Below are 14534 nucleotides of genomic sequence, written 5' to 3'. Positions count from 1 at the left end.
ATTGCTACAATGTTGGCTCTCAATTTCTTTTGCAATGTTGAATTGCAATATTGCAATGATATTTTTCAATATTACAACCATTTTTCTTTGCAATATTGTTGTCAACTTCGTTTTCAATATTGATGCAATGTTGGTTTTCAATATTACTACCATTTTGTTTTCAGTATTACTGTAATTTTAGTTTTAAATATTACTATAATTTTGTTTTCAATATTTCTAAAATGTTGGTTTTCAATATTATTACAATTTTGTTTTGGAATATTGCTGTAATTTTAGTTTTCAATATTGCTGAAATTTTTTCCAATATTACTACAATGTAGTTATTGATTATTGTTGCAATGTTGGCTTTCAGTATTGTTGCAATGTTAATGTTAGCAATATTGCTGTAATTTTGATTTTCAATATTGCTGCAATGTTAGTTTTCAATATTATTACAATTTTTCGTTTGTAATAGTACTGTAATTTTAGTTGTAAATATTACTACAATTTTTTTCCATATTGCAGCAATATTGGTCTACAATATTACTACAGTTTTGTTTTCAATGTTCTAAAATTTGGGTGTTCATTATTGTTGCAATGTTGGCTTTTAGTATTGATGCAATATCAATGTTAGCAATATTGCTATAATTTTGATGTTCAATGTTGCTGCAATGTTGGTTTTCAATATTGATACAGCGTTAGTCTTTGCAATATCGCTGTAATTTTAGTTTTCAAATTTACTGCAATATTGTTTTTCATTATTATTACAATTTTGTTTTAAATTATTGATGTAATTTAGGTTTTCATTCATGCTGCAATGTTGGTTTTCAATATTGCTACAATTTTGTTTTGGAATATTGCTGTAATTTTAGTTTTCAATATTGCTACAATGTGGTTTTCAATATTACCACAATTTTGTTTTGAATTATTAATGTCATTCAGGTTTTCAATAATACTGCAATGTTGGTTTCCAATAAAACTACAATTTTGTTTGGTAATTGTGCTGTGATTTTGTTTTTCAATATTGCTACAATTTTGTATTTAAGACTGCTGCAAGTTTGATTTCAATATGACTACAATTTTGTTTCAATATTGCTGTAATGTAGGTTTTTAATGTTACTACAATTTTGTTTTGTAACTGTGCTGTGATTTTGGTTTTCAATATTACTACAATTTTTTTCCAATATTGCTACAGTGTAGGTATTCCTTATTTTTGCAGCGTTGGCTTTCAGTATTGCTACAATGTTAATGTTAGAAATATTGCTGTAATTTTGATTTTTTAATATTGCTGCAACGTTGGTTTTTAATATTGCTACAACGTTAGTCTTTGGAATATTGCTGTAATTTTAGTTTTCAATATTGCTGCAATGTTATGTTTTCAATATTACTACAATTTTCTGCTGTAATAGTGTTATGATTTTGGTTTTGAATATTACCACAACTTTGTTTTCAATATTGCAGCAATGTTGGTTTTCAATATTACTACCATTTTGTTTTTAATGTAGCTACAATGTAGGTTTTCATTATTACTGCATTGTTGGCTTTCAGTATTGCTGCAATGTTAATATCAGCAATTTTGTTGTAATTTTGATATTCAATATTGCTGTAACTTTGGTTTTCAAAGTTGCTGCAACGTCGGTTTTCAATATTGCTGCAACGTCGGTTTTCAATATTGCTACAACGTTAGTCTTTGCAATATTGCTGTAATTTTAGCTTTCAATATTGCTGCAATATTGTTTTTCACTATTACTACAATTTTGTTTTAAATTATTGATGCAATTTAGGTTTTCAATAATGCTGCAATGTTGGTTTTTAATCTAACTACAATTTTGTTTTGTAATTATACTATTATTTTAGTTTTCAATATTACTACAATTTTTTTTAATATTGCTACAATCTAGGTGTTCATTATTGTTGCAATGTTGCATTTCATTATTGCTGCAATGTTAATGTTAGCAATATTGCTGTAATTTTAGTTTTTAATATTGCTGCAATGTTAGTTTTTAATATTACTACAATTTTTTGGTAATAGTGCTGTGATTTTGGGTTTAAATATTACTAGCATTTTATTCAATATTGTTGCAATGTTGGCTTTCAGTATTGATGCAATATTAATGTTAGCAATATTGCTTTAATTTTGATTTTTAATATTACTGTAACGTTAGTCTTTGAATTATTGCCGTAATTTTGGTTTTCAATATTGCTGCAACGTTGGTTTTCAATATTCATGCAGTGTTTATTTTCAATATTGTTGCAATGTTGGCTTACATTATTGCTGAAATGTTAGTGCTTACAATATCGCTGTAATTTTGGATTTCCATATTGCTTTATTTTTTATTTTCAATATTGCTGCAACGTTGGTTTTCAATATTGCTACAACGTTAGTCTTTGTAATATTTCTGTGATTTTAGTTTTCAATATTGCTGCAATGTTATTTTTTAATATTACTACATTTTTTTGTAATAGTGCTGTGATTTTGGTTTTAAATATTACGATCATTTTTTCTCAATATTCTTGCAATGTTGGTTTTCAATATTACTACAATTTTTTCCAATATTTGGCTTCAATGTTGGTTCAATGTTGGCTTTCTGTATTGCTGCAATATTAATGTTAGCAATATTGCTGTAATTTTAATTTTTAATATTACTGTAACATTAGTATTTGAAATATTGCTGTAATTCTGGTTTCCAATATTGCTGCAATATTGGGTTTCAATATTGATGCAATGTTAAATTTCAATTTTTTTGCAATACTGACTTACATCACTGCTGAAATGTTAGTGTTTGCAATATCGCTGCAATGTTGGTTTTCTATATTGCTTTATTTTTGATTTTCAATATTGCTGCAATGATGATTTTCAATATTACTACCATTTTGTTTTGAATATTGCTGTAATTTTGGTTTACAATATCACTATAATTTTGTTTTCAATATTGCTGCAACGTTGGTTTTCAATATTGCTACAACGCTAGTCTTTACAATATCACTGTATTTTTTGTTTTCAATATTGCTATGATGGTGTTTTCAATTTCTTTTGCAATTTTCACTGGCAATATTTCTGCAATGTTAGCGTTTGCAATATTGCTGTAATTGCTCTAGCAACATTGATTCGACCGAATCCATTTCAAATCAGGCAGCGCTCTACACTTAAAATCGCAATATTTTCTGGAAAATTACAGCATTTTTTATTCCTCAAAATATTTTTCAAAAGCTTTTAATAATGCCAGAAAGGCCTCTTATCAGTATCACATGGGCTAAATCATTTTTGAGGCCAGGGGAATTTTTTTTTAATTCAATTTTTGAATTTTTCTTACAAAAATATGAAAAATATTGCAAAAGAACAAGACATTTTTTTATAGAAATTTTTTAGACGTACAAATTATTATCTTAACAACTTTTCTATCTGTCATTATAGCGCAGAAATATAAGAAAACTTGATTGTAAGAAAAAAGAATTCTCCTGGCCACAAAATGTTATTTAGCAAGCATCAAACTTACAAGATATGTAAATTATCAAAGTAAGTTTTTTAAAAAATGCAAATAACTTGAAGGTGGTTTTTTTAGAATCGAAAAAGAGAATAATAAATATCTTAATTAGATAAAAAGTTTTAGAGGTGTAAAGAAAAAATTCGGGTCTTCTGAAAAACAAAGTACAACATTCTAATAAGCGTAACTTTTTAGCCAAATTTTTTTTTTCGTTTTTTTTTTTTTTTGTAAATCGGAAAAATACGTATCGCCTAATTTTCTTTAAAAAACAACATATTTCGTCCTCCAGAGATTCTGCGATTTCAAGGGTAGGGCCCTGTCTGATTTAAAATGGATTTTATAATAAAATTTTATTTTGCACAATTTCCTTAATTTTCCTTAATTTTCCTATTTTTTTCGGCATTGAAAAAAAAATGTTGGCTCACCTGTCCGAAAAATCGATCCTTTTTTGGGAAAAAGTGTTCAGGCCAGACGTTGTCCAGGTACCATTCGAAATTTTTACATTGTAGATTCTTGCGCATTTCTAATCGAGATCTGACTTGTTGTTTATCTCTCAGTCTCGCAGCTTCTGTTAAAAAAAGGAATTTAATTTTTAAATTTAACAGGAAACCCCAGGAAGAGGAAGAGGAAGAGAAGGAGGTGGAGGAGGAGGAGGAGGAGGAGGAGGAGGAGGAGGAGGAGGAGGAGGAGGAGGAGGAGGATGGGTAACGGTAAAGGGGGAACGTAAAAGATAAACTTACGTGGGTTGAATTTGAAATAAAATTCAGCCCAGTCATCCATCCAGACAAGAGCAACCCTCGCAAGATTTCCATAAAGAATTTCTCCAACACCTCCGGGAAAAGTGTAGGGTGAAGATTTTCTGAATAGATGTCCTACGTGAGAACACGGTGCAATTTCAATGGACCCTCCACACTGCCAGACCCGAAATGATAACTCGAGATTTTCTCCTCCCCAAATTTGCATTTGGTCGTCGTAACTCCCAAGGGCGAAAAAGTAATTCCGATCCATGGAAAATAAACCACCCGCCATTGCTGGGGTTTTGAAAGGCTCGACAATATTTTCTCTCCGTTCTTTCAAAAATTTTCCACTGAGGGTTAACCATCGAAAGTGGAGGTCCCAGTTGAAAGCTCCCCAGTGCAATTCGAAAGACCTGAAGTCAAAAGATTTGTGTTATTTTTCTACTTTATTTTTCATTTTTAGAATTAAAAAATAGTACTTTCCCTGACATCAGAGATCTGTGGCAGCGGTGAAATCCGGCCTCTGTTTTAGCCTAAAGGCCTTGAATTCTATTAAATTTAACAGAATTCAAGTGAATTCAAGAAAGATTTTAGTAAATTTATCAGAATTCTAGAAAATTTAACCAAATTCTAGTAAATCTAATAGAAATATAGTTCATTAATAAATTTAAAAGAATCCTCGTGATTTTATCAGAATTTTCCACAAAATTCTACTACTCTAGTGAATTTAATAAAAATCTGGTTAATTACAAAATTAGGATATTTTATTAATTATACAATTATTCTTGTTATTTTATCAGAATTGTAGTAAAGTCACTAAATTTTGTATCGAATTTGAAATGTTTCTAGTGAATTCAACAGAACGCTGGTTATTTGAAACGTAAAATTATATTTAACTTATCGAAAATTAAATAATTGGAACAAAGTTCTTCTGCTTTTAGCAGAATTTTTGGAAATTCAACATAATTTTTTTGAATTTGTCAGAATTCTAATAAATCCACGAAATTTCTGATGAATTCAGTAAAAATTTAGTTGTTTAAAAACTTCTATTAAATGTAACAGAATTATTATAGCTATAACAGAATGATAGAAAAGTCATTATAATTGAAGTTAATTTAACATGATTCAGTAATTTAATAAAAACCTTATTACTTACAAAATTTAAGAAAATTATAACGAATCTAAAATAAATGTTACGATTTCACAGAAGTTATAGTAAATACACTAAAATTTTAGTAATTTCATAAAAATCAAAAGAACTTAACAGTATTTTGGTGGATTTAGGACAGTTTCTAGTAATTTTAAAATATTTTCACAGAATTCAACTGATTATTAAATTTAAAAAGAATCGTAGTGAACTAAACACAATTTTAGTGGTCTCCAGCGGGCACAAAATTCGACGACGTATTTACGACATCGTTACGACATCTTTACGACAACTTTACGACATCCTATACCCATGTCGTTAAAGTGTCTTTACGATATCGTAAATAAGTCGTATGATCTGACGATGTCTTTGCGATATCGCAAAGATACCTAAACGACATGGACATAGGATGTCGTAAAGTTGTCGTAACGATGTCGAAAAGACGTCGTTCAATTTTGTGCCCACGGTATCAATATTATGGAGGTTTTAACGGCGTTATTTTTTATCATTAAAACATTAGTAAATACAAAATACATTAAAAAAAAAAAAAATATAAAATTAGGGAAAATTGGGCGACCAATTTGTAGGAGTGGCATGACGAAATAATTTTCTATGATTATATAATAATAAATGATTTTATAATATTATTACAACGCGTCTATTTTAACTACAATTGTATTTTTTGCTTGTCAACTCAAGAATAAAAAAAGACAAAAAAAAGATAATTTGGTAATGGAAGTTGAAACAGGGCGACACAATTTCAGGGACGGCTTGACAGTATAATTTTATTTTGTTATTACAAACGTGTTTGTTTTCACTAGATTTTTTTTGCTAGTCCACCCTACAACAGCAAAAGAAACATGTAAGGAAAAGTGATAAAGGGCGGTAAAGTTGTAGGGGCGGCAAAATTGTAGGGGCGACAAGGGGGCCTAAATTTGTTCATTAACACGTCTTTTTCACTTTAGTTGCCTTTTTTTATCAATTCTACAATTGAAAAATCCCTCTTATTGATGAAAATTTTAAGTTTTAGGTGAGGCAAGCCAGCCTAAATTTTTTCATTTACACGCCTTTTTTCACTAAAACTGCCTTTTTTATCAATTCTACGATTACAAAAACCTACTTCGTAACAGGAATTTTAAAAGGACAGCAAACTTTTAGGGGCAGCATGATAACAATATTTTTTTTTTATTAATACGAACGTATTTGTTTTCACTAGATTGTTTTTTGCTGGTCCACTCTATTTTAGAAAAAAAACTGGAAATGAAAATTTAAAAGGGACGACACAATTTTAGGTGCAGCAAGACAGTCTAAATATTTCCTTTACACGTATTTTTTTTCAAAGTGGCCTTTTTTATCAATTCTACAATTTAAAAACCCCACTTAGTAATGAAAATTTCAAGAGGGTGGCAAACTTGTAGGGGCAGCATGATAGCATAATTTTGTTTTATTATTACAAACGTGTTTGTTTTCACTAGAATTTTCTATTTTTTGCTAGTCCACTCTATAATAGAAAAAAAAAACTAGTAATGGAAATTGAAAAAGGGCAGCACAATTTTAGGGTCAGCAAGACAGTCTAAATTTGTTTACTGGCATATCTTTTTCCCTACAATTGTATTTGTTTGCTTGTCAACTCTAAAATTGAAAAAAAACTTCTTTTAATGAAAATTTAAAAAGGGCGGCAAACTTTTAGGGCGGCACGATAGCATAATTTTGTTTTATTATTAGAAACGTGTTTCTTTTCACTAGAATTTTTTTTGCTAATCCACTCTACAATAGAGAAAAAAAATGTGAATAAAAGTTGAGAAATTGCGGCAAACTTTTAGGGGCGGCAAGGCAGCATAAACTTTTATTTATTATTACAATCGTGTATATTTTCACTATAATTGTATTTTCTTTTTTTGTCAGCCCACTCTACAAAAGGGAAAGATACTGGTAATATAATCTGAAAAAGGGCAGCAATTTTTTAGGGGCAGCATGACGTCAGAATTTTGTTTTATTGTTACAAACGCCTTTATTTTCACTATAATCTTTTGTTTTTTTGCTAGTTCATTCTACAACAGAAAGAAATTTAAAAAGAGCGGAATAATTGTCGTTTATCATTACAATGCGTCTCTTTACACCAGAAATTGTTTTTTTTTTTTTTTTTTTTTTTTTTAATTTTATTTCACCCTGAAATAGCAAAACACTGGTAATGAAAGTTGAAAAGGGGTGTCACAATTTTAGAGCGGTAAGGAAGTTTACATTTGTTTATTAATACAAACGTGTTTTTTTCACTAGAATTAAATTTTTTTGTCAGCCCACTCTACAAAAGGAAAAAAAACTGGTAAAATGAACTGAAAAAGGGCAGCAAAGTTTTAGGGGCCGCATGAATTTAGGGGCCGCACCCTAAATTTGTTTACTGCTACGCCTTTTTCACTACAATTTTTTTACTTGTCAATTTTATAATTTAAAAAACACTTTTTGTAATGAAAATTGAAAAAGAAAGGCAAAATTTTAAGTCCACACTAACAGGAAACAAACTGGTAAAGAAAATTTAAAAGGGGCAGCACAATTTTAGGGGCGGCAAGGCAGCCTAAATTTTGTTTATTAATACCTATTTTTTCACTAAAATTTTGTCTTAATTTTTTCCCCATTCTGCAATCGACAACAACTGGTAATGAAAATTGAGAAAAGAGCGGAAAATTTTGAGGGTGGCCTAGGGCTGCTTGATACCAAAATTCCTCTCTGATAAACAATACAAGGTAAACAAATCAAAATATTGCCAGAATAATTTTGAATTGAGATTTTTACTGTTGATTTTTTTTCTCTTTTTCTTGAGCATAGAAGCTGTCGATTTCATAAGACAGAGACATTAAAGTTCGGGCAATTTTCAAGAGTCTATAATATCAGGGATTGTGTCGTGATCTGGGGGCAAAAGATCAATTGGTGACCGCATGATCTCGAGTCATTTTACATCGAGCTGTTCCGGTTCGTGTGGCATGCGGTACCAAACATGAGATTAAATGACATCATTTCAGAGATAAATAATAACCAACATATTTCCGTACATAAAGAAATTGTATACATTGTAGCAAACAGAATTCAAATTCAATTCCTTATCAAAATTTCAATTATTAAAAGACAAAAACAATAGCAATCTTATCTGCTATAATTTCTTTCTGAATTTTTCTTTTATCAATTCAATTTTGAAATATATTTTTAATTAGTGTTAACCTGCCTCGATTTTTATTTTCGAATATTAAAAACATAAACAATTTGAAATTCCGTGACAAATTTTCTAATATTAAGAGTCTCCAAAATTTTGGGAACTAAGTAAATGGTTTATTAAATTATTATTTCTAACAGAATATATATTAAACAAATTATTGTACAATTTAATTATTAAAATTATTACAACAAATTTAAATATATAAATATTTTTTATACTTTTTTCATCAAAAAAAATTGTTGCGATCTAATGCGTTATAAATAGCTTTTTATAAATAACATAAATAAATACAATATTTTTAAACCTTTTTCGCAAAAAAAATCCTTAAAGTTTGGGTTCTCTGTAAATAATATAAATTAAGAAACAGAATATTTTTATTCTTTGTTCTAAGAAAAAATTCTTCCAATAATAATTTATCAGAAAAGCTTCTCAGACTTCTAAAAATCCAGAATTTTTTATATTATATTAGTTAATTTATTAATTGCTTAATTTATTTTGCTATTTTGATAGATATAAGGTGAAGAATCGATTTTTTCCCGAAAAAATTATTTGATATTTTCTATTTTTTTAAATTAAATTATTATTTATAAAAATGCTGAACGTTACTTATTAACAGTATTTTTTGATTAAGTTTTTTTTCTTCGAAAAAATCCTGATAATGGTTAAATTGCTAACTTTAATTATTTACAAAAAAGATCAACATTAATTGCTAACAATATTTTGCAGTAGAATAAGTTTAAAGAGTTAGCACGATACACGTAGGATAAAAAAGAATTTCTTCCGCTGAAAAATTTATAAATATTTTCTATTGTTTAACTTAAATTATTGATGACAAAATCGAATGCTAGCAATTTTTTTGAGTTCAGAAAACATACAAAATTCTTTTGAAACATATAAGGTACCAAATAATTTTTTTCTTCAAAAATAGACAAAGATTTTTTTATTTTTTTTTACTTAAATTATTTATAACAATGGTAAACAATCCGTTCGAACTTCTTCGATACATATTGAAGAGATAATAGTTTTTTCCCTGAAAAAATTATGAAAATTATCGATTTGTTTACTTTTATTATTTATAAAAAAGAAATAATTTTTTTAACCATTTATTCTTATTTATAACAATATTTTCTTAGAATAATGCTAGAAAGTTGCAGTTTTTTCCGAATTTTTCAACTTATTTTCAATTTTTCAGTTAGAGCAATGCAGTTATCAATGAATTTTAGCAGAAATAATTGATTACATCATTTACTTATTAACATTTATTTATTTATAACAATATTCTCTTTGAATTCTGTTAGCAAGTTGCGGGTTTTTCTTCAATTTTCAAGTTTTGTCCACTTTTCACGTAGATTGAGTTAAGAATTAATGTAATTTAACGAAAATAATTGTTTAAACAAATTGCCTCTATTTATTACTATCTTTTTCTCTATCATTGTTAGATAGTTGCGGTTTTTCTAAAAAATTTAACTTTGGTCTGGCTTTTTAGATATGAACAAATAATAAATAAACTTTGGAAAAATTTTTTTGCTGAAATTAAATACATATTATAATATTCTTAAAATTTTTCTTTATGAATCATATTAAATGTAAATTTTCCTTGAAGAAGTAGCTGAGAGCCTTTTGTTTAAATTAATATTAATATTTGTTATTTGTTGCCTTCTAAAAAGTTAAATTTAAAAGTTATAATTTCATTAGGCAAAAAGTGGAGAAAAAGTTCCAAATTTCAGAAAAAATCCGCAAATATCTTGCGTTACTATAGGAAAGATAGTTATAAACAATAATAATTTGTTTAAAAAATTTTTTATAAACTTTGATTAATTATTATTTTAAGCTAATTGAAAAGTGGACAAAAAGTTGGAAATTCTAGAAAAAACTACAACATTCTAGCAATATTCTAAGCGAATATTGTTATAAATAACAATTATTTCTGTTAAATTTAGTTGGCTATTACCTCGCTCTGATCAAAAAGTTGAAAAAAATTCGCGAAAACCGTAAATTTTTTATTCCATTTTAAGAGAAAATTTCTCTTAACAATAATAAATTGCTTAAAAAACTTGTGGTGCTTTTTTAGGACCCTGGATTGAATGACTAATTGTAAAAAAAATATGTGAAGTTTCAACTAAACCTAAAAGAAAAGTTTAAGATCAAAACATTAGAACTTCTCCAAATTTATAGTATTTAAAATTAAAAACATTTAAATCCATCAAATTAAATATTTATTAACTAAAAATTAAATTCTAATTTGAATTTTATAATAATTTAAGTTGAAAAACTACAATATAATTAATCATCGAAAAAAATAACCTACCTTACGTAACTGAAGGTATCATCATTAATTATATCAATCACAGGTGCAACAACTCTGGTTCGATTTTTCGATATCGCTTCAAGCAGTGGTTCGAGCCATCCTGTTGTAGAAAAATTCAATTGTTCATAATAAATAAAAATGTGATCTTTTATTTTAATTTAATTATTTAATTATTATTTATGAAAAGGAGAGAGATGAGAGTGAAGATAAATATTCAGATCTCACCTACCAACCGTGCACTCGCAATGAGCATCCAAAAATGTGAGAACTGCTCCCTTAGCTGCTTTTGCTCCCAGAAGCCTCGCATTTATAAGTCCTACTCTTTTTCCCGATCTAATTACTTGTGTCGGAACTGTCAATTTGCCCACGTATTCATCCAGCGGAAGCTTGAGGAATTCTGATTTTTAAGAAATATTTAAAATTAAAAAATAAATATGATTTAGATATGAAGAATTAATTAGTAAATCAAATCACACTAAATCCAAATCAAATGCAAATCAATTCCAAATCCAAATAAAGTATGAGTAAAATAAAATTAATTCCAAAACAAATAGAATACAAATCTAAATAAAGTATAAATAAAATTTCAACAAAACCAAATTCTAATCTAAATTGCATTTAAATCCTATTCAAATCAAAATAAAATCAATTTCACATCAAGTTCAAATCAAGAAAAAATTCATATCAAATTCAAATTGAAGTCATTTTCAATCGAATCCAAATTAAATACAAATTCAATTGAAACCTAAATTAATCCACATAATATCCAAACCTAAATTGAATTTAAATCAAAATCAAATTCATTTCTAATCAAATCCAAATCAAGTCAAATTGAAATCAAACCCTATATAATACAAATCCATATGAAATATAAATCAAATACAAATCAATTCCAAACCAATTCAAAATTAAATCCAAATGAAAGCATTTTTTAATCAAATCAAATCCAAATTAAATATAAATTAAATTCAAACCCACATTAATCCAAATCTAAATTCTATCTAAAACCTAATCTAACTCAAACCAAAATTAAATCAAAATCAATTTCAAATAAAATAAAAATTCAGATCAAATTCAAATTGAAGCAAAACGTAAATCAAATCCAAGTAAAATCAAATCTAAATAAAATACAAACTAGATTCAAATCCATATTAATCCAAATCCAATCCAAATCTACATTCAATCTAATTCCTATTCAAATCAAAATAAAACCAATTCCAAATCACGTTGGTATCAAGTCAAAATTCATATCAGCAAGTTCAAATTGAATTCAAATAAGATACAAAATAAAATTAAACACAAATTAATCCATATAAAATCAAAATCTAAATTGAATTAAATTCTATTCAAATCTAAATCCAAAATGAATCGAATGCATCCCTAATCAAATCCAAATCAAGTCCCAATCGAGTCAAATCGAAATAAAACTCAATATAATACAAATCCAAATAAAATATAAATCAAATACATTCAATTCCAATCCAAGTCAAAATTAAATCCAAATTTAAGCATGTTTTAATCAAATCCAAATTGAATATAAATTAAATTCAAACCCACATTAATCCAAATCTAAATTCTATCTAAAACCTAATAAAATTCATCAAATACAAATCAAGTCAATTTTAAATCAAATACATTACAAATCTAAATCAAATACAAATAAAATTAAATCAATTCTGAAACAAATACAATATCAATACAAATAAAATATAAATCCAATCCCAACATTATCAAATTCAAGTCTAAATCCCATCTAATTCCTATTCAAATCAAGATAAAATCAAGTTCAAATCAAGACAAAATTCATATCAAATTCAAATTGAAGCAATTTTCAATCGAATTCAAATAAAAAACAAATTAAATTAAAACCTAATAAAACCTAATTTAATCCACATAACATCCAAACCTAAATTGAATTTAAATCAAATTCATTCCTAATCAAATCCAAATCAAGTTGCAATCGAGTCAAATCCAAATCAAGCCCAATATAATACAAATTCAAATGAAATCCAAATTAAATATGAATTAAATTCAAGCCCACATTAATCCAATTCTAAATTCTATCTAAAACATAATCAAATTCAAACCTAAATTAAGGCTGAATCAAATAAAAGTCCATTTAAAATCAAATACATTACAAATCCAAATAAAATAAAATCAATTCTAAAACAAATACAAGACAAATCCATAAAAATATAAATCAAATCCCAACAATATCAAACTCAAATCTAAATCCCATCTAAATCTTATTCAAATCAAAATTAAATCAATTTAAAATCGAGTTCAAATCAAGTAAAGATTCATATAAAATTTAAATTGAAGTAATTTTCAATCGAATCCAAACAAAATACACATTAAATTAAAACCCAAATTAGTACACATAAAATCCAAACCTAAACTGAATTTATATCAAAATCAAATTCATTCCTAATCAAATCCAAACAAAGTCAAAATTAAATCCAAATGAAAACATGTATTAATCAAATCCAAATAAAATTCAAATTAAATATAAATTAAATTCAAACCCACATTAATCCAACTCTAAATACTATCGTAAACCTAATCAAATTCAAATTGAATCGAAATCAATTACAAATCAAAAAAAAATTTAGATCTAATTAAAATTAAAGTAAAACTCAAGTCAAATCCATGTAAAATCAAATCTAAATAAAATACAAAGTAGATTCAAATCCAAATTAATCGAAATCAAAGCTAAATCTACATCCAATCTAAATCTTATTTAAATTAAAATCAAATCAATTCCAAATCAAGTTCGAATCAAGTCAAAATTCATATCAGCAAGTTTCAATCGAATCCGAATAAAATACAAATTAAATTAAAGCCCAAATTAATCCACATAAAATCAAAATCTAAATTGAATTCAAATCCTATTTAAATCTAAATCTAAAATGAATTAAATTCATTCCAAATCAAAGGAAAATTATGGCTAAATCAAATACAAAACAAATAAATTCAAAACCAAATACATTATCCATACACAATCCAAATCAAATATCAATGAAATCAATTCTAAAAAAAATACAATACAAATCCAAATAAAATATAAATTAAATCCCAACAATATCAAATTAAAATCTAAATCCCATCTAAATCCTATTTAAATCAAAATGAAAACAATTTCAAATCAAGTCAAAATTCATATAGAATTTAAATTGAAGTAATTTTCAATCGAATCCAAAGAAAATACAAATTAAATTAAAACTCAAATTAGTCCACATAACATCCAAATCTAAATTGCTTTTAATTTAAAATCAAATTCATTTCTAATCAAATCCAAATCGAACACAATATAATACAAATCCAAATGAAATATAAATCAAATGCAAATCAATTCCAAACCAAGTAAAAATTAAATACAAATGAGAGCATGTTTTAATCAAATCCAAATCAAATCCAAATTAAATATAAATTTAATTCAACCCCACATTAATTCAAATCTAAATTCTATCGAAAATCTAATCAAATCCAAATTGAATCAAAATAAATTTAAAATAAAATAAAAATTCAGGTCAAATTAAAATTTAAGTAAAATCAAATCTAATTAAAATATAACCTACCAGGTGTATACATATGAAACCGGTATTTTTTCAAGAAAAAAACACATTTATTTCAAGAGAATGATAACAAATATTTTATTCAAAGTATGCGC

At 26.6% G+C, this 14534-nt stretch overlaps 1 protein-coding gene across 2 annotated transcripts in view; it reads right to left on the bottom strand.

The window, feature by feature from the left end:
- The window catches only part of LOC117179738 (polypeptide N-acetylgalactosaminyltransferase 13-like), a 37391-nt gene that overhangs the window by 5420 nt on the left and 17437 nt on the right, over positions 1–14534 (bottom strand). For both annotated transcript variants that reach the window (XM_033371796.1, XM_033371797.1), the window contains exons 6-9: positions 11094–11261; positions 10865–10964; positions 4205–4614; positions 3890–4032 (exon numbers count right to left, since the gene is read on the bottom strand). In XM_033371796.1, coding sequence (XP_033227687.1) covers positions 3890–4032; positions 4205–4614; positions 10865–10964; positions 11094–11261 — 821 coding nt within the window. The remainder of the gene's footprint in view (positions 1–3889; positions 4033–4204; positions 4615–10864; positions 10965–11093; positions 11262–14534) is intronic.

This window comes from Belonocnema kinseyi, chromosome 9, assembly GCF_010883055.1.
Source record: "Belonocnema kinseyi isolate 2016_QV_RU_SX_M_011 chromosome 9, B_treatae_v1, whole genome shotgun sequence".
Taxonomy (NCBI): Eukaryota; Metazoa; Arthropoda; class Insecta; order Hymenoptera; family Cynipidae; genus Belonocnema; species Belonocnema kinseyi.
The sequence above is the reverse complement of the archived record's forward strand: the minus strand, read 5'-3'. Positions and strand labels throughout refer to the sequence as shown.